Source organism: Sphaeramia orbicularis, chromosome 14 (assembly GCF_902148855.1).
Source record: "Sphaeramia orbicularis chromosome 14, fSphaOr1.1, whole genome shotgun sequence".
Lineage (NCBI taxonomy): Eukaryota > Metazoa > Chordata > Actinopteri > Kurtiformes > Apogonidae > Sphaeramia > Sphaeramia orbicularis.
This window is the reverse complement of record NC_043970.1, coordinates 4,242,756-4,263,260: the sequence shown is the minus strand read 5'-3', so window position 1 is coordinate 4,263,260 and position 20,505 is coordinate 4,242,756. Positions and strand designations below refer to the sequence as shown.

General features: G+C 38.7%; 1 protein-coding gene and 1 long non-coding RNA gene across 3 annotated transcripts in view; one reads left to right on the top strand and one right to left on the bottom strand.

Moving 5' to 3' along the window:
• The window catches only part of LOC115432987 (glutamate receptor 1-like), a 176,021-nt gene extending 164,562 nt beyond the window's left edge, over positions 1-11,459 (bottom strand). For both annotated transcript variants that reach the window (XM_030154128.1, XM_030154127.1), the window contains exons 1-2: positions 11,013-11,459; positions 3,802-3,936 (exon numbers count right to left, since the gene is read on the bottom strand). In XM_030154128.1, the coding sequence (XP_030009988.1) occupies positions 3,802-3,936; positions 11,013-11,163 (286 nt within the window). In that variant the 5' untranslated portion in view covers positions 11,164-11,459. The remainder of the gene's footprint in view (positions 1-3,801; positions 3,937-11,012) is intronic.
• On the top strand, positions 10,881-19,463 carry LOC115432989 (uncharacterized). Its single transcript, XR_003937281.1, has 3 exons — positions 10,881-10,891; positions 18,297-18,299; positions 19,332-19,463. It is a non-coding gene; the product is annotated as an uncharacterized LOC115432989 (long non-coding RNA).
• Positions 19,464-20,505: the final 1,042 nt, after the last annotated feature.

Genomic DNA, 20,505 nt, shown 5'->3' with positions numbered 1-20,505 from the left:
TTCATGTCATTTGCACTACTTCTCATGTAAGGATGTAACAATATGAAAATTTCATATCACGGTTATTGTGACCGAAATTATCACTTTTATCATTATTATCGCGGTATTGTTGAAATGGGCTCACAATGTTCAAAAAGTACTTACACACTGACATACATTTGAACTGGCATGAATTTGTCCTGAGTATCTATATTGGGATGGTTTCTCTGTTGGGTGAGGATCCTGAAGCAGGGGGGACCAGGGAGGGGTTAACACTAGCGCTCGGATGGACCGGGTCCATGCGGGAGCCCTGCTATCCCCGAGTCTCCAGAGCGCTGTCCATGCAGGTGGCCTCAGACATACAGGGGTTGGACAAAATAATGGAAACACCTTCACCTCAAGATGAGAATGCCCCAATCCATACAGCTAGAATTGTTAAAGAATGGCATGAGGAACATTCTAATGAAGTTGAGCATCTCGTATGGCTGGCACAGTCCCCAGACCTCAACATTATTGAGCATTTATGGCCAGTTTTAGAGAGACGTCGATTTCCACCGCCATCGTCTCTAAAAGAGTTGGAGGGTATTCTAACTGAAGAATGGCTTAAAATTCCTTTGGAAACAATTCACAAGTTGTATGAATCAATACCTCGGAGAATTGAGGCTGTAATTGCCACAAAAGGCGGACCTACACCATATGAAATTATATTTTGTTGATTTTTTAAGGTGTTTCCATTATTTTGTCCAACCCCTGTATTTTCAGAGGCTAAACACTGCAAACTGTGCATGCACGCCTGGAGTGCCGCTGTTTCTCCAGGAAATGAGCAGTATAATCATGAGTTTTCAAAGTGCGATAATCGAACACGGTTATCATGATAATTAGAATTTAAACAGTAATACTAACCGTCGGAAATTTTACAGCGGTTTATCATTATACCGGTAATCGTTACATCCCTATTCTCATGTTATTTGCACTACTTAAATTCTATGTTTTACAAATATCTTAGTTTGCAGTACTTTTTATTTTTTAATGTAAATAACTGTGCCTTTAACTGATATGTGTTGTTGTTTTACTGATATTTGTCGTCTGTCTGTAAATTCTTGCACTGAACCTGAGAGCTTTACCTCAGTTTCGTTGTCCTTGGTACAATGACAATAAAGAAACTCAGATCTCTGATTCTGATTCTGATACGGGCAAACACATGTGAGGCCACCATGGAAACTGCAGACAAACCCAAATGGGACCTTTATATGCAGTCCAAATGTAACCCTTCTGGGGCCCACATGGACATGCTGGCTGGGCAGTGACCTGGCACAAGGCAGAGTGATTGGTGTGAGAGTGAAACCAAGAGGATGTTGTCACCGGCACGCATCCAAAAACATCCTAAGAGGGTCATTAATAACATAACATCATGTTTGGCTAAAGAGTCTTACCACGTACGCATCAGATGGTTAGTTCCTTTTATGGTAACAATGATGTCCAGGCCCCCCTGTATAAAAACCCCTGTCGAATAAAGAAAAGGAGATTTTCCCAGACGCGCATTCCCGAGTTGTGTCTTTCTTCTTCTATTCTATTCTTCTATTTTCTCCACAACAGTCAGAGATATATACAGAGGAGCCACAAACTATATGCAATTCAACAAATTAAACCAGAATTTATGTCCTGTTCCAAACTGAAACTTAAGGCTGTGTCCATTTTTTTGTCTTATTTTTTTTTTTTACAGCCCTTGTGCTATATCATTTTCCTACCCCTAACCAAGTTGTTTTGTACCTAAACACAAACACACCTCAGTCCTGATTTGGAACGCCAGAGGATGATATCACCAGAACCAGAGTCAGAGTCTGAGTCAGACATTTAGGGCGTAGCCCAAACCAAGGTGGTCCAAAGGAAATGACAAGAGCTGCATGTTTACACAAAGCAGCTCTATTGTTGCCTTATTAAAACATCTAAAAAGAATGATGGCTGGTTAATTCTGACAATGACAATGATCAATTTCATATTCATCCTCTAAATAAATTCAACAAAAATGGAGATTTTTTTCTAATCTAGTTTAGATTAATTTACTATCAAGATAAATGAGGATAACGTCATTTATCAAGTTCATTACATTCACAGCAAAATGTTCTCAGATAAACACACAGTTCATAATAATGAAATGCCATTCCATGTTTTATTAGCCTTAGCATTTCACTTCTTAGAGACAAGCACACAATCTGGTGTTTAGACCATTTGTCCTTCATGCACTGCATGTGCACAGCTCCTGTGACTTAATCTGGGCCAGTATCATTGAAATATTTAGACATTTATGGAGAGATTTTAGACAAAGCAAAGAATATTAATTTTTTATGCATATCTGCAGGTGAAGTGATACACTAAGGAGTAATTGTAAATTTTAGTGAAGCAACAGACTGGGTAGAGTGGGAAATCTGAAATAAACATAATTAATTAATAATGAGCTGTTAACATCATAAATTATACATTTTCAAATTACCTGTACACAACCATTGTTCAAGTTATTTTAAAAGTATAGGTTTGATGGCAGCAACACCTAATACTCCCAAATTGCCAGGAGGCTCTACAAGCAGTTTAGCATGACTAACCGTATCTACTTTTTCACACAATAAACTGACAAAAAATACATGAGATCTTCAGTTTAATCAAATTTGGCTTTGGTTTTCGTAGTTCAGGACCATGGACAGCGCATGCTCTTTCCCCTGGATTTGACCCCAGAAACCCACAGTGTTGAAAGAGTTAGAGTTCAATGTTACGGAAATCACAAATATGACTTCTCCTTTGTTCCTATTAGGTCATGCTGTCTTTTTAGTATTTCTGTGGAAATTTCAAGTCTTTTTCTGCATCACTTCCTCTGGTCTGCAGTAGGAGAGATGAAGTCATGAGGAAAAGGATGCAAGTGAAAGGAAACACAGTTGTGTTCTTCACCATTAAAGGCCTTGTATCATATTAAGACACATCCACACGTGTGTTAGGGTCATTTCATGGTGGCATTTCCACAGATTCCAGCTCAGGTGTTATAAGGTGGACCAGTAAATTCAGGACAAACAAGGTCAGCATATTGTTCTCTAAGACTACTGTACTGAATGTTCCCTGGAGCCACAGTCCATTTAGAGCTGAGCTCCTTCTGGTCTATGTCCATTTACTGCTGCAGTCTGCTCTTTTAAAGCCGCCCTCCATTTAGTCTGGTATGCTCCCGAAATCCCAAGCCTGTCGAATGAAGACTGGATGATGGAAGAATGATGCACTGACCCGTGATAATGAGTAGAGTAGAAAGAAGCTACACTATGGTAAAGGCACAGGACGGTCAGACAGACGGACAGCAGAATAACTACAGTTACACCAACAATAACATTCATGAAAACAGACCTCAAACAATGCTGAATTGACGTTCCACTAAAACAATAATCTTATAAGCTGCCACAAAGCTCCTACAAACCGAAGTCTGACCTCATACATATGTGGTTTTATAACATCATAGAATGATGATCATTCATTAATTGTGTTTCTTGTTTGGTTTTCTTTCTTTTTTTACTGAACGGATGAAAAAAGTGAATTTTCTGTGGATCAATAAAGTTTATCTCTATCTGTATCTGTATTAAAATGAGGTGAATATCCAAAACACGTATTAGTCAAACAGCTCAAAAATAGCACTTCAACCTCAATGAAAGACATTGAAATAATTTCATGACACATTTGGGAAAAAATCACGAGACAGAGATATTATTCAAATGTAACTGTAGGACTCAAAGGTTAGTGGATCCTCAGAAGTGCTGTGGTCTACGGGTTAGGCTTAAGGTTAGTACTTACAGGCGTACGTCATGGCAAAGCTGCTGCTCGTGTCCACCATATCAACTTGTGGCACCAGTTTGGGGACATCCTGGTGTTGGGCCAGAGCAAAGCGGAACACCTCGTATTCATGGGAGCCAGTTGGAAAAAGGCCTCCTGTTTGACAAACATACACTGGTCAGGTTTATCATTTTCACTAGTAAAAAGTGAAAAAAAAAAGAATAAAAATGCTAAAGCCTTTGGACTAATCACATCAGTCCCATAGAATGTACTTTGTCTAATACTGAGGAGATAAAACATTGTTAGAGTGATTAGAGTGATGATCACAACAAAATATTGTTTTAATAAGTAAAAATGTCATAACAGTGCATTATAGTTTTAATTATACCATATTAATCTACTTTCATTCATCCACACAACATTCTGAGCCCTTCTGTCCACGTCTGTTCACAACTGTTTTAATCACCCATAGGTGTGAATGTGAGAGTGAATAGTTGTTCATCTGCATCTGTCCACCTGGAAATGAACTAGTGACACATCCATCCATCCCACCTTCGTCTGCTAGGCAACGTTCAGACTGCAGGTAAATGTGGCCCAAATCTAATTTTTTTTACCCATATGTGACCAGTATCCGATCTTTTAAAGACAGTTTGAACACCACTAATCCGACTTTTTAAAATCCAACCCAGGCCACTTTCATACGTGGTCCGAAATCCAACACATATCCGATATTTTGCTATGCCACTTCAGTCTGAACAGTCAGGTCGCATTTATCTGACTTTTAAGTCACTGAAATGCGGCAAACGTCACAATTCTGCGTCCCAGGAGTGTCCCTTCCTTAAACACAGTGCGTGCCTGCGTGGTCATATTACATCCAGACCTTTTTTCACATGCGGGCCGCTTCAGGGTTGCATTCAGTTCATACTCAAAACTGATAGAAGACACATTTAATGTGTATTGTGAACAAGCACACAAAAAAAATCGGATTTCACCAAAAAATCCAAATTGTGCATTAAGACCTGCTGTCTGAATGTAGTCTGAGTCACTGGGAAAGGCTCCAGCACCCACGACCCTGTCAAGGACTAAACAGTTCAAGGAATGAATGGTATTGATAAAATACCAAGAGAAATATGCTTTCTACTCTGTTTATACAATGTGTTCAGATTATGACACCAGATGAGTTGAAAAACTAGCATAGGCCTTTTGTAGACTTTTCTACACTGAAAACTGATCAGCAATCAGTAAAGAATCAGACTGATGAGTAGAAGAGGTAACGGCCTTTAGATCCATGAAGTCTTTCCATTTTCCATTCCTATAAGCATAATATGAGCATCAATATGGGGTAGTTGCATAATCTTTATGTGTAAAGAGTTTACAAGTTCGTCTTTATTATTCATTCATTCATTATCTGAACTCACTTTATCCTCACTAGGTTCACGGGGGTCACTAGAGCCTATCCCAGCTACTTATGGGTGAAGGCGGCGTACACCCTGGACATGTCACCAGTTCACCACAGGGCTGACATTTAGGCTATGGTCAGACAGCAGGTCTTAATACAGAATTCAGATTTTTGGGTGAAATCTGAACTTTTTTGTGCGCTCATTCATATTACACATTAAATGCGACTTCTATCAGTTTTGAGTCGGAACTGAATGCGACCCTGAAGTGACCCGCATGAACAAAAGAGGTCCTGACAGAATACGTAACCACGCAGGCATGCACTTTGTTTATAGAAATAAATATGTTTTTCCGGCCGCTCCTCCTCCTGGAACACAGAATTGTGACGTTTGTCACACTTCAATGATGTAAAGCAGGGGTGTCAAACTCATTTTAGTTCAGTTCCACATTCAGCTAAATTTGATCTGAAGTGGGCTGGACCAGTGAAATAATAACATTATAATATATAAATCACGGCAACTCCAAACTTTTCTCTATGTTTTAGAGAGAAAACAGTAAAATTACATTATGAAAATGTTTGCATCCACAAACTATCCTTTCAAACAATGTGAATATGAACAAACTGAAAAAAAATGTAATTTTAACAATATTATGCTTCAGTTTATCATTTACACATATACATTATAACTTATAGATCACAGTGGATCTACAAATACACAAAAAATGTATAACAGGTGGAATATTGTTAAAATTGCACTTACTTCTCTTAAGACATTTCAGTCTGTTCATATTTGTTCAGATTATTCAGATATTTTTCCAATATTATACTTTGTTTTAGTGTAAACCCATGAATACATTTAAGAGAAAAATTTGGAGTTGTGAGTATTTATAGGTTACTATGACCCACTTGAGATTGAATTGGTCTGAATGTGGAACCTGAACTAAAATGAATGTTAACATCTAAGTGTAATTTTTGCATTTCACAACTTCATCCCAAGGGCCGGACTGGACCCTTTGGCGGGCCGGATTTGGTCCCCGGGCCGCATGTTTGACACCTGTGATGTAAAGGTTGGATAAATGCGACCTTGCCGTTCAGACTGAAGCTGCACTGTAAAATATCAGGTCCATATTGGATTTAGGACCACATATGAAAGTGGCCTGGGTCAGATTGGAGCTGTTCAAACTGTCTATAACAGATACAGGTCACATAAGGTGAACCGATTACCCTATCAGTGCATGTCTGTGGATGGTGGGAGGAAGCCGGAGTACCCAGAGAGAACCCACACAGATACAGGGAGAACATGCAAATTCCCACCCCCTCCGACTGGGTTTGGAATCGAACCCAGGACCTTGTTGCTGAGAGGCACGAGTGCTATCCACTGGACAACCGTGGTCTTTATTATGTTTTAGTAAAATTATTTAACAAAGATTCAGTTCAGTTTTATTTCCATAGCACCGGTCGTAACAACAGTAACCACTTCTGGTACAATGCAGCAATTAACCTTCAGTGACCTGCGTCGCAAGTAAACGAAAAGCAATTTAAGTCTCTGAATAGAATTTACCTATGAATGCTGGGAAAAGAGCAGTCAAATCGGATCATGGTGACCACAGAAAAAACTTTTAGAATTTTTATTTCATTATTATGAAAGTTGGACTTTTTTTCCAGTTCCAAATTACTTTTCCTTATTAAGTAGATCTATTTATTGTCTCAGTAGAAGAAACTACCCAGCTTTCCCTGATCCATCAGTGCATGATTGTGTAATGACTTTCACCACAGAGTCTATGGAAGTCCAAACAAGACACTGAACTGAAAAGATGAGACTCTCTGGACACTTTGTTATTTTACACAAATACTACACATATGTCAAAACTGTAAGACGTAAGAGCATTTATACACTCTGGGCATCCGGATAAAACACGTATGAAACAGTTGCACTAGAAATTGTAGTATCCTACTCTTATATTCTATTTTAACTTATATCTTTATCATCCGATGATTCATGCACAGAAACAGAGCAGAGAACCCTTTACCATTTCACTGCTTTTACATTGTATTTCTGTTTACGTTACAAACAAATGCACCTTAAGCCTTTTCACTGTGTATTTTTCTTCAACTGGACTGTAAATATCTGTATGTGTAAATTTTTATTACTATTTTATATTAATAACACTGCTGTACAAGTAAAATGCTTCCAGAATAAAAGTAGTGAATTTTTACAATATGTGAGTCACTGAAATAATAAAAATAATAAAAATAATAATAATAAATAAATAAATAAATAAATAAATAAATAATAATAATAATAATAATAATCATAATCATAATCATAAATAATCGTAATCATACATAATAATAATAATAATAATAATAATAATAATAATAATAATAATAATAATAATAATAATAATAATAATAAAATCCAGTCATAAATGCTGGTTGGCTGAAGTTACCAGGATACAGTCTTGGGCCAAAATGTGAAAATGGAGAATTAATGATAGAATGGGTTTAACTACAGAGGAATATTAGTGTCAGAGCTACCAGATCTACTTCAAAACACTGTCTACACATGACAATACATTCACTTTACAAGTTCTATCTAGTGGAACATTTATAAATCTATTGTATAAATGTATATAAACCAACATGTGTAATAACACTTTATCATATACCTTGAAAACATGAGCAAACCAGCACTTGGGTCATTTGTTTTCCAGTTAATCTGATTAACCCATGAAGACAGTGCTAGTTTTGTGTCAATTCCCAAATAAATTTTCTTTATATTTAACCTTTCTTATGTGATTTATTGCCACTTACTGTGACATTATCCTCTTTATTTAGTGTTTTTGCAGTGAAAATCATGTATTTTCCTGTATTTATAATTCACTGATCATGTAGGTATTTATAAAACCTCAGATTAAAATTGAGGGTTATTATATTATAAATAGAGAAAACTGAAGAAAAAGTGACTTTTTCACCAAAGTTATAAATAACTGAACATAAACCCAATGTGTCCATCCACTGTCATTGATCCAACTCCATGGGTTTTACTGCTGAATCAATGTTTTAGAAGATGATAGTGTTTCCACGGTAACTACGGAGCCTCTGAACGTCCAAATGGGTCATATCTGATGATCATGAAAAGATGAAGAACTGTATTTTACACCAATTATTTACATGTATTGATAGGATTAGTGGATCAACAGGGATTAAACAGTTTAGATCAGTAGATGATTTTGGTCGACAGTGATGTTTGGGTCTCATGTGCCCTCACATACCCCCACCCTACTGCATCTTTACAGACTGGAACTACATCTGCAAATGGACGTCCATCAGTCCTGGGTTCATCTACAGCCTGTCCGTCCATGGGAGTGGATCTCTCCTTCACTGTGGTTCTCCCCGAGGTTTCTCTTTTCCCACTGGGTTTTTGGAGTCTTTCCTTGCCAAGAAGGAGGGTCTAAAGACTGGGGATGCCCGGGACATTAATAATTTCCTTCATCTGCCATTTATTTGACTGTTGTTTGTTTTCATATCCAACTAATTCTGTAAAGCCCTGTGAAGCAACCTTGTTGTGAGATAGGGCTCTACAAAAAAAACTGAATTGAATTGAACAGAACTGAACTGAATTTATGGGTTAAAATACATAACATTTAGCACATTTAATCTCTAAGGCAGATAATTTCTAAAAAAAAAAATAATAATAAATGAATAAATAAATAAATTGTAGACCAGTGTAATTTATAGTTTTATTTTCATATTCTTCATATTTTATTACTCTCTTTCCTGTTCTACAGGCTTATCTACATATTTTATGTATCACAATGTAGAGGCATATTTATGGCTTTATTCAAAGAACTGCATTTATTATCTACATATGTCTCGACCAAGTGATGAACTGTATTTTATAATATTACTGAAAAATTTTTTTACAATGTATTCATTCAAAGTTGAAGCCATGTCCATCTGTTCTGACAGAAGGACCCACTGACTCAAAAAAACACACGGGGAAATGTTGCCGTTTCTGCCTCATTGCCCCCTCAGAGGGATTGCAGACGCCATTGGTCTTTTTTTTCCGATCAAATGCAGCTTAGTTCAACTTGATGCAACATAATCATCATCATTATCATTAGGACTGCAACAAGAGTGGAGGCTTGGAAAACTGTAATGGAGGCTCCGGTGACTCATGTAATAATAATAATAATAATAATAATAATAATAATAATAATAATAATAAGAAGAAGAAGAAGAAGAAGAAGAAGAAGAATGGTCTACATTTTTTTTTTTAGATATGATCTGCCTAAGAGATTAAATATGCTAAATTTTACGTATTTAATCAGATTAATTGGAAAACAAATGACCCAAGTGCTGGTTTGCTCATGTTTTCAAGGTATATGATAAAGTGTTATTACGCATATTGGTTTATGTACATTTATCCAATAGATTTATAAATGTTCCACTAGATAGAACCTGTAAAGTGAATGTATTGCCATGTGCAGACAGTGTTTTGAAGTAGATCTGGTAGATTTGACACTAATATTCCTATGCAGTTAGCCTAAACCCATTCTCTTGTTAATTCTCAAATGTCACATTTTGACCCAAGACTGTATCTTGGAAACTTCAGCCAACCAGCATTTATGACTGGATTTTTCTTTATCAGTGACTCACATGTGGTAAAATTTCACTTCATTTATTCTGGAAGCATTTCACTGGTACACCAGTGTAATAATAACGTGATTTAGGGAGAGCAAGACGTTGTGCAGAGGCTGATCCATGCGTAAAGGGAAGAAAAGGGCAAAAAAAAGAGGACTGTGCCCGTACACAAAGTCAGTTCAGAGGGACATTAACTGGATTCAGTCCAATACAGCAAGCAAAACTGCTGCAAATGCACATCACATGGAATCACATAAATACCTCATTATAAAGAATTAACTCAGGCTATTCCCAAAGAACATCCATAATATCAAAGGGAATTTACTACCAGAGGCGCTGCTGAGGAGACCTTTGTGGCACTGTAAGAATATATTAACTGTAATATAAGTCATATGAATTGTACGACGTTATAAAAAGTGACAAGCAGTGGAATCACTACGCAACAGTGCAAGACTCCATACATTAAACCACACACTGCGAATTCTGAGGTACATTTCTGCTTAATTACACATCAGGGTCTGTGTTTCACCCGTAAACTCGCGTGGATCAGACATTAGTTAAAGTGAAATCACCACGCATGTTACATTACACACACAGAAGCACAACAGCAGCTTCTACGAGCACGACTGTTATTATTATTAGTCTTATTCTACAGAGAAATAACAGAAACGGTCCATTATTGGACTTTTACGCACCTAAACACGCCCTCGTCGTGATGAACGAGCGTGAAAGGCGCACGTCACAAGACTAGTAATAAAGTGGAAGGGATGCAAAATAAGTCAACGACATCTAGTCTACTAATACTGATGTCCTGTAAATCTAAGAGATGGAGGGAATCCCGCTCACGTGCAGACTTTCATCCAGGCAGCGGGGAAAACCTCTGCAAATCACACTGGGAATATTAGAGGGATGTTAGGAAAACCAGCAGCGGGAGGAGTGGTGGAGACACACACACTTCACAATTCACTTCACTGTGTTGCATGAAAAATAACTATTTGGAGGGAATATTCATATTCTGGAAGTGTTTGGACCCCAGTGCGTCACTGCATGGATGCATCATCAGGTGTGTAAGCGCAATATAAGCGCAATGCAAGTCAACAATTATTTCTGATATTGTAATAAATAGGACAGAAAATACACCCCTGCGGTGTGCTCTGGTTCGTGCCCCCCCACCCCCAGCACTCACCTATGTTGATGTTACTTGGGAAACTTGTGCCGCTGCAGAGCCCGAAGGGCAGCAGCAGGGACAGGAGGACCAAGGATGAAGAAGAGGAGGAGGAGGAGGAGGAGGAGGAGGGCACCGGGAAGAAGAAGAAGAACAAGCTTTGCAGCCGCATGTTTCCTCATGCAGCAGCATCGACAGGAGGCGCGGGAACAACCGGAGTAATCCCATTCACACCGGGGTCAGCCACAGATCCAACCCCGACACTTGCACTTCCGCCGCCGAAGCCCGGGCCACACACTGGGGCTCCAACATCCAGCAACTGAGGCGTGTGTGTGTGCCTGGTGTCCCAGCTCTGTCTGTCTGTGTGTCTGTGTGTCTGTCAGGGTCTCTGAGCCTGTTTCTCTCATCAAACATCCACAGTTGGAGCGCAGAGCTCTGCAGCCGCGTCCGCTCTGGATGGCAGTGTTGGCTTCAGTGTTCTGTAGCTCACCTCCACCAACTCTCTCTCTCTCTCTCTCTCTCTCTCTCTCCTCTCTCCTCTCTCTCTCTCTCTCTCTCTCTCTCCTCTCTCTCTCTCTCCTCTCTCTCTCTCTCTCACTGTAAGACCAGATAAGTGGAGTTCACTTTAAAAATCTCAGGTAACTCGTTGCCTTCAAAAAATTCAGTAGTGAGTCATGAAAACTTCAGTGTATTAAACTTAAATGCTTGATTTGAATGGAATTACTATTTTAAGTCCAACACACTAAATGGCAAGTTCATTTAACTTAAAATTTGTTGCAATGTCAACTGTTTTGTATAATCATTAGACTTAATATCATCAGTTCATTGTACTCAATTCCAAATTGATTTAAATTAAAATATTTTGCAATATTAATGACAAGTGATGTGACGTTCATGAGCGAGTCGAATCTTTTGGACAGCTCTTTGAAATGAACGATGGGAACTGAGTCTTTGTAAAGAACCATTCATTTTTTTTTATTTTTTTTTTTTAAGGAGGGAGTGTCCGATTGCCTGTCAGTTTAGCGTCACTGAGGAGGCATTGGGCAGGAGGAGAATGTTCGAGCAGAAAAAAAGAGTACTTGTGCACTGCACATGTCTCATGGCAATAAGTTAGCAAAAAACAACAGTTTGAAGCGTGAGGTGAGCATACTGGAGGAGGAGGAGCTAGAACACTGGAGGAGGAGGAGCTGGAAGACTGGAGGAGGCGGAGCTGGAAGACTGGAGGAGGAGGAGCTAGAAGACTGGAGGAGGAGGAGCTGGAAGACTGGAGGAGGCGGAGCTGGAAGACTGGAGGAGGAGGAACTAGAAGACTGGAGGAGGAGGAGCTGGAAGACTGGAGGAGGAGGAGCTAGAAGACTGGAGGAGGAGGAGCTGGAAGACTGGAGGAGGAGGAACTAGAAGACTGAAGGAGGAGGAGCTGGAAGACTGGAGGAGGAGGAGCTAGAAGACTGGAGGAGGAGGAGCTGGAAGACTGGAGGAGGAGGAGCTAGAAGACTGGAGGAGGAGGAGCTAGAAGACTGGAGGAGGAGGAGCTGGAAGACTGGAGGAGGAGGAGCTAGAAGACTGGAGGAGGAGGAGCTGGAAGACTGGAGGAGGCGGAGCTGGAAGACTGGAGGAGGCGGAGCTGGAAGACTGGTCGAAACCGGAGAAAAGTTTGAGAGTGAGTGAGTGAGCACCTGTGAGTAATGAGCCAATGTTAAGGTATTTAAGTAACTGCAATGATAAATCGCTTTTGTGTTTTGTGCATTTTTTCTGTATGTTTACCAACATACTGTTCGTGTTCTGAGAACTGCACTACAGTTCTGGTATTTAAGTAATTGCAGTGATTAATCACTGTTGTGTTTTGTGCAATTTTTTCCATATGTTTACACACACACCAGGGCCGTGCAGAGAGCTATAAAGGGGCAAGGGCTCAAACTTCCAAAAGGGCACATGAAAACGAATAACCACCAATTACATATGATTTGAAATGTTTAATAAATCATTACACAAAGTATACATTTTTACATTAGTTTGGCAGACAGCTACAATAACAATATGTAATAACCTACGAAGTCGAACAAAGTGATAAAAATTAGGTTTTAAATTCTTTCTTGTTGTAGCCTCCTTGCAGGCCAGGTGAAGATCACTCTGAAAAGGATGGTCTCACTGGTCTTGAATAATCCCCATCCCAAATGTGGCAAGTTCTGGAACTGCAGACATTTACAGGAAGATAATTCATGTGTGTGAATGGTGTGCCTAATGCCCATGAATAGTATATAATGTTATTCCTTATATTGTGCTTACCTGTAGTACTTTTTTTCACCCAGTTGGTAAGGGATCCGCTACGTTTAGCAGCTTCAAGTAGCTCCTTTCTTTTTTGTTTAATGTGTCTTTGTTTGAGAGGCATCTTCAAACTAAATAATAAAACAATAAAATATATAAGAAATACAACAAATACACCTACATACACACCGTGCATGTCAAGTTATTTTATTATTCATGAGTGAATGTATGGGGTGAGTGAGTGGTTGGTGGTGGGCAGATGTGGCTACAACAGTAGTTTGCCACCAATGTGTATGGAATGAATACAAAATCCAATGAAAAGTGTCACTGAGTTTCCAAAAAAGATATATAATACTAATGCTACATCTTCTTCATCATCATCATCATTATTACTATACTTATTATTATCATTCAGTATTCTCATTATTAGTATCATTATCAGTATTATTATCATTTAGTATTATCATTATTTTCCAGACTCCACATTCCAAGCAAGTCCTTGGAAACACCTTGTTAAAATTATATGAAAACTGTGGGCTGGCTGTTGCTTATTTTCATTCAATAAATGTATCTGACTTATTAGACTAGACTCAGACTGCACCTATTCTGTGTATAGTAGGCTACTGTAAAAGATGTGCATTTTCGACAATGTAAAATATATATCTCTCAGTCTCAAAAGTGAGGACTATTACCATGTGTTACAATTTTGCAGCTAAAACTCAACAGTTTATGGAAATAAAACATAAGCAGATCTGTGACTACATCAGCAGGGGGCGACACGGTGGTGCAGTGGTTAGCACTCGTGCCTCACAACAAGAAGGTCCTGGGTTCGATTCCAACACCAGTCGACGGGGGGTGGGACCTTTCTGTGTGGAGTTTGCATGTTCTCCCCGTGTCTGCGTGGGTTCTCTCCGGGTACTCCGACATCCTCCCACCATCCAAAGACATCCACTGATAGGTTAATTGGTTAATCTAAATTGCACATAGGTGTGAGTTTGAAAGTGATTGTTTGTCTCTATATGTTCAGCCCTGCGATGAACTGGCGACTGGTCCAGGGTGTACCCCGCCTTCGCCCCTATGTAGCTGTGATAGGCTCTAAGCGACCCCCGTGACCCTAGTGAGGATAAAGCGGGTTCAGAAAATGAATGAATGAATGAATACTTCAGCAGGACTCAGACTCAGGTGGGCACCCAGCTGTTAGAGTGTGCTAGTCTGTGAGCTCATTCCATGATGTGACGATGATATTGAATTATTTACTCACTTACGATCGTTTTTTGACCCCAGAACTGTAGTTGTTGAAGAACAGAACCGGGACCAAAAGCGACAAGTGAATGTTTTGGGCAGATAGTGGGGTGGACTCTCATGTACCTTGAGTCGCGGTGCTTCCCTCCTCCTCGTTCATTCTCCAAATCACAGAACATGTGTGCGTGTGTGTGTTGCAAAGTTGCAGAGGAGGAAGGGGCGGGGCATGACAGAGATGAAAGGGCACCATGACCAGGTCCAGTGACAGCCAAATTAAACCACTCTAAACATCTATTATCATTGATCACAATTTTAGTCACGAAAATTGCATACAGTTTTTTGCGCAAAAAAAAAAAAAAAAAAAAAAAAAAAACAAGTAAAAAGGACACTTGTAGGCAGAGGATCAAAGCGGCAGGGGCTCAAGCCCACCCCCCTGGCAGCAAGAAGGTCCTGGGTTCGATTCCAACACCGGTCGACGGGGGGTGGGACCTTTCTGTGTAGAGTTTGCATGTTCTCCCCGTGTCTGCGTGGGTTCTCTCCGGGTACTCCGACATCCTCCCACCATCCAAAGACATCCACTGATAGGTTAATTGGTTAATCTAAATTGCCCATAGGTGTGAATGTGAGAGTGATTGCTTGTCTCTATATGTTCAGCCCTGCGATGAACTGGCGACTTGTCCAGGGTGTACCCCACCTTCGCCCCTATGTAGCTGTGACAGGCTCTAAGCGACCCCCGTGACCCTAGTGAGGATAAAGCGGGTTCAGAAAATGAATGAATGTTTACACACATTTATTGTTCTTGTTTTGAGGAGAATAAAATGTTATTTCATAAGAAAATGTTTTATTTTCTTCTTCATTTTTAGGCTACAGACTAGTCCACATAATGTACTGTGATGTTTTTTGTCAAATTCCATCATTTGCCTAATGTCACCTCATGTCATAGATTTAGCCCACACATTTGAACTAACTAGTCTTTTTTATGGTAAGATAATATTTACTGCTACGCTAATTAAACACCTTTAAAATGTAATGTCAATCATCACATGTAGCCTATTTAGTCATTAAAACATTGGTGTTTCAACATAATGCAAAAACATAAAAGAGCCAGTCTTTTGAACAGCTCTTTTCAGTGAACGGCTCCTGATTGAATAGCTTACTTCAAAGAGACTACAGTCTCAACTCTATTGCTGAACAGTAAATCCATAGTTCTTCCTATGGCTCTGACTCATGGTGCAGCTCTACAAAAATACAAAAAGGCCAATAAACATTGACATACACACATTCAGTCCAAATTAACACTATAACCCCGCTGAACCCCTGCTCAGAAAAAGAACACTTTTACAACAACATGCCCAATACCCACAATGCAATGGACAGATAAAAAAGTGTGGTCATGACTAAAACTGAGTGATTTAAATCCATTCAACTTCAATTTTTTCATACTTTCGACTGTGTCTACAAATTAGTAGAATATACTGAACATTTTATAGTAATGTAATAAAACTGAAATCATTTAAGTACACTTGAATTAAAGCATTTTAGTAAATACAAAGTCTGGGCTTACAGTGCTCTCTCTGTCTCCCTCTCTCACACACAAACACACATTCAGACAAAATATATATAATGATTAAGGAGTCCCATTAGCTGAGGAGGCAGTTACAACCAGCCCAATCGAGGGCAAATCAATACCCTGATCCACATGATTTCACACAAAATGAACTGATGCCACTGGGAGGGTGCCACTGCTGGACACAGTTCATTAAACACTTTAAAAAGTAAGAATGATTTTACCCTGAATGATTCCTGATATTCTCTGGATGGGTGGTAACTAACAACCCATCTAGTTCCTAGTTTATATCACTAACTTTAAATATCACTAAACTACCGCACTGTTAAAAAAAACACAAACAAACAAACAAACAAAAAAACAAAAAAATCTGTAATTTAACAGAATTTTCACTGTTTATTTTACAGATTTTTCCTGTATTTTTAAGATACAGGAAAATATGAATGAAATGACAAAAATAGACAGTGATGCTACACGTCAAATAGAAATGTTTCTTTTTTCACAGAAAAATACAGTTAAAATACATTTGCAAATGTATCATCATTTCACAAATATTTCTTTTCTATTTATGAGATTAAACTGTTAATTTAAAGTTTAATGCATTAAAAAAAATAAAAATAAAATGAGATAAAATTACTGACAATTAACCGTAAAATAAGTATTTGTTCTGTAAGTTTAACAAGACTTGTGTGTTAATTGACAAATATCTTATATATCTATATCATATATATATATATATATATATATATATATATATATGTATATGTGTGTGTGTGTGTGTGTGTGTGTTTGTGTGTGTGTAATTTGATTGTTTTGATACATGTAAATATTCTTTATTAAACATTAAAAAGTAAAAAAAAAAAAAAAAAAAGCAAAATCTCATGTAAAGTTAGGGCAAAAAACTGTATTTTAATTATGGAAAATTACCATTTTTTTCTGAGATGGTTATTGTCCGTTATTTAACAGTATTATTTCGGCACCCCTGCTGCCAGAATATTACTGTTTTTTTATGGGGATTTTTTTTACAGTGCAGAATCCAAATAAACCAGCACATATAGAAGACTATTATATTATTAGTTCTACAACCCTGAGGCCAAAAAGCTTGGGATGTGGTGTAAGATGTAAATGAAAACATAATGGAATATGTAATAGGATAACCCTCCTATTATCCTCAAATATCACTAACACATTTTACCCTTAGGGTCAATCTGACCCCAAGGATGTTTGCCTGCAGAAAATGATTTACATAAAATTATTGACCAAGTTTTTGTGTCAGGCACTTTGTTTATTTGTTGATAAATAACCCCTTGATAATGAAACCATAAATAACCCCTTGATAATGAAACCTATCAGTGAGTTGACCTGTCCTGTAGCACCACTAGAGGACAGGACGCAGCACTCACTTCAACAACAAGGTAGACGTGCTGCTGAAAGTGTGTCCGAGCAGACACACACTCAGCCATGCTGAAGACATGAAGTCATTTTTCCAGCTCTTCATTTAACTATCAATTAAAAATACTGTACTCGAGATGATTATTTTAGAGGGGAGGCATGTGTAGCTGGAAAGGCTTGGATGTGATCAATTCTAAGCCTACATTGGCTTCCTCATTTTGGCAGGAGTTCACAAGTCCAGTTGGTTCCCACATCCCCACAGCAGCAAAGTTCTGGTGGGAATAAACATTTTCCCCACCCCCCTGTTATGGATCGACTCAAAAGTATCAACTCTGCACCTACAGGCTGGGCCCCATGAAAGGTAGAGGCTGTGGTCCCTTCATGAAATTCAATATCTTGTCAATCTGTTGGAGGTGGGGGGCGGGGGTTATGTGGGGGTGTGATCCATAACCAGTGTTGGGCAAGTTACTTTAAATTAGTAACTTAGTTATAGTTACTAGTTATGTCTTTCAAAAGTAACTCAGTTACTTAAGTTACTTGTTAATTTCAAGGTTACTAGTTAGTGGGGAAAGTAACTATTTTCTTTTTTTTTTTTTACTCTAAATGTGCAGTCCAAATGTCTGCTGTTGTGGAGACATGTTCTAACTCATCAAATGTCTTTTTGAGCTCTGACTCCATGTTAGCATATTCTTGGTCCAGGTAACAGGAAAATGTCTTTCTGCATGGTGCTGGCGCAGCACCGTCTCTCCCTCACACAGGTATTTTGCTAACCACTTCTCTGAAAGCAGGGGACTCAGCCACTGAGATAGGTTGCACGTCTTCCACAACACACCTTGCAGTCAGTGTGTGTAGCTGTGTCTGGGTGACAGACAGTGCAACAGGCTTTGTAAAATCAAGCTTTGGTTGTTTAGCTGGAGTGGTCCTTCCTTTAGCGTCAGCGGAGTTAGCATCACCTGCGTTACATTCAGGGTCTTTTTCAACTAGCTTGGCAGATGCGTGTTGTTTCTGAGGATGTTTCATCAGATTAGAATTGCTAGTCTTTGATGTGGATAGAGTTTTCGAACCTCCACAGAGATTACAGGTCACCACAATATTCCTCTTGTCTTTTACAGACAAAGGAAAAATAATGTGCATATTTCCACGTGAGAAATCCCGCGCCTGGACTTTCATCAACTGCCGCCATGGTTGTTTTCATTCATTCACTTGCACGTCGCTGTGTCACGTGCACTTCACGCCCACCATGGAAACTGTAGTCCTGAGTTATGCACGCAAAGTAACAACTAACAAGCCTGTTTAAATGGCAGTAATGATAAACACGTTCCTGATTTTGACAAACTAATCAGTTACAGTGCTCGTTACCACAAAATAACGTAGTTACTTTAACGCGTGACTTAATAACACGTTAGCCCCAACACTGTCCCTAACTACCATAAGTTACACTGGTGTAAAACAAAGTCTAACTTAACATGCTTTTAACCTCTGACTCCCAACTTCTATGCCTCTGTTATACAGCGGACCTTACACGAAATTTTCACAACTTCTAACCTGTATCCACTGCACCCTCTCCACTACTCTGTGGGCCCCCCACAAATGCAGGGCCCCTTCAATTTGTCATGTTTATCCCCCCTTAACGGCCGCCCAGCCTACAGGTATGGGGATATTAGGTCACACACACACACGCACGCACGCACGCAGGCACGCACACACACACACACACACACACACACACACACACACACACACACACACACACACACACACACACACAGACACAGACACAGACCAGTTTTACACAGATAAAACAGCTTGAGGTCAAATTGACCCCAGAGGAACGCCAATGTGTGCAACACATTGAAAAAATCACATCATGATAGTTTTATGCTTAATCAGTTGTCCCCATCAAATTAGGAAAAGTCCTGAAATATGAAGCAAAAAAAGTCAACTATTATTTTTTGAATGATAAACATTGAGTGGGGTCAAATTGACCCAAAGGATAAAGCGAGAATTAATATTTGACTCACCATAGAACATAGAAAACACACCAAATGTTTAAACTGAGAAATGCACCATAAGAAAAAGCAGCAACACAACCAAAACACTGAGACAGGACCCTGTTTACCACTGTGTCCCATTCTTGTCCGATAAAAGATTCTAGTTTTTCAACAGTCTTGGGTTTTATTTGTCATATTCTTTGCTTCATGATGCAAAACATGTTTTCAGTTGGTGAAAGGTCTATACTACAGGCAGACAAGTTCAGGCCCCGGATTCTTCTACTGTGAAACCATGCTGATGTAACAGATCCACTATGTGGCTCAGTGTTGCCTTGCTGAAATGTGCAAGGCCTTCTCTGAAAAAAAGATTTCTAGATGGGAGCGTATGTTCTTTTAAAATGTATATATACCTTTTAACATTGATGGTGCTATTCCAAATATGCAAGCTGTCCATTCACTAGGCAGTAATGCACCCCCATACCATCACAGATGCAGACTTTAGAAGTGAGACCTGGTACCAAGCTGGACCCTCTCCTCTTTAGTTCAGAGTAAATGGCATTCATGGTTTCAAAAAGAATTCTACATTTCAGTTTATCTGCTTAAAGTGGTACATTTTCACAGTTTAAACATTTGATATGTTTTCTGGGTTCTATTTGCAATATTGCATTCTGTTTCCAGCTCCCAAAGATTCCAATAAATTCAATGTTAACCACAAAATTCGGGGTCAAGTGTGTCAGATTATGAGAATAGAACAGAACAGAACAGAATAGAATAGAATAGAATATGTCATTGTCCTTTTCAACCATGAAAATTCAGACTTCTATGTGCTTGGAGATAGATTCTGTCCATTTGAATGTTTTATTTTGTTTTTATTTTGTTTTTGTTTTTTGTTTTGTTTTTGTTTTGTTTTTATGTTCGAAATAAATAAACAAACAAATAAATAAATAAATATGTACAACAATTAAACAACAATTAAAAGTGCCATTTAATCAGTACATCATATGTCAGATCTACTATAAAAATACAAATAAATAAGCTAATTAAAATAAACAAAAAT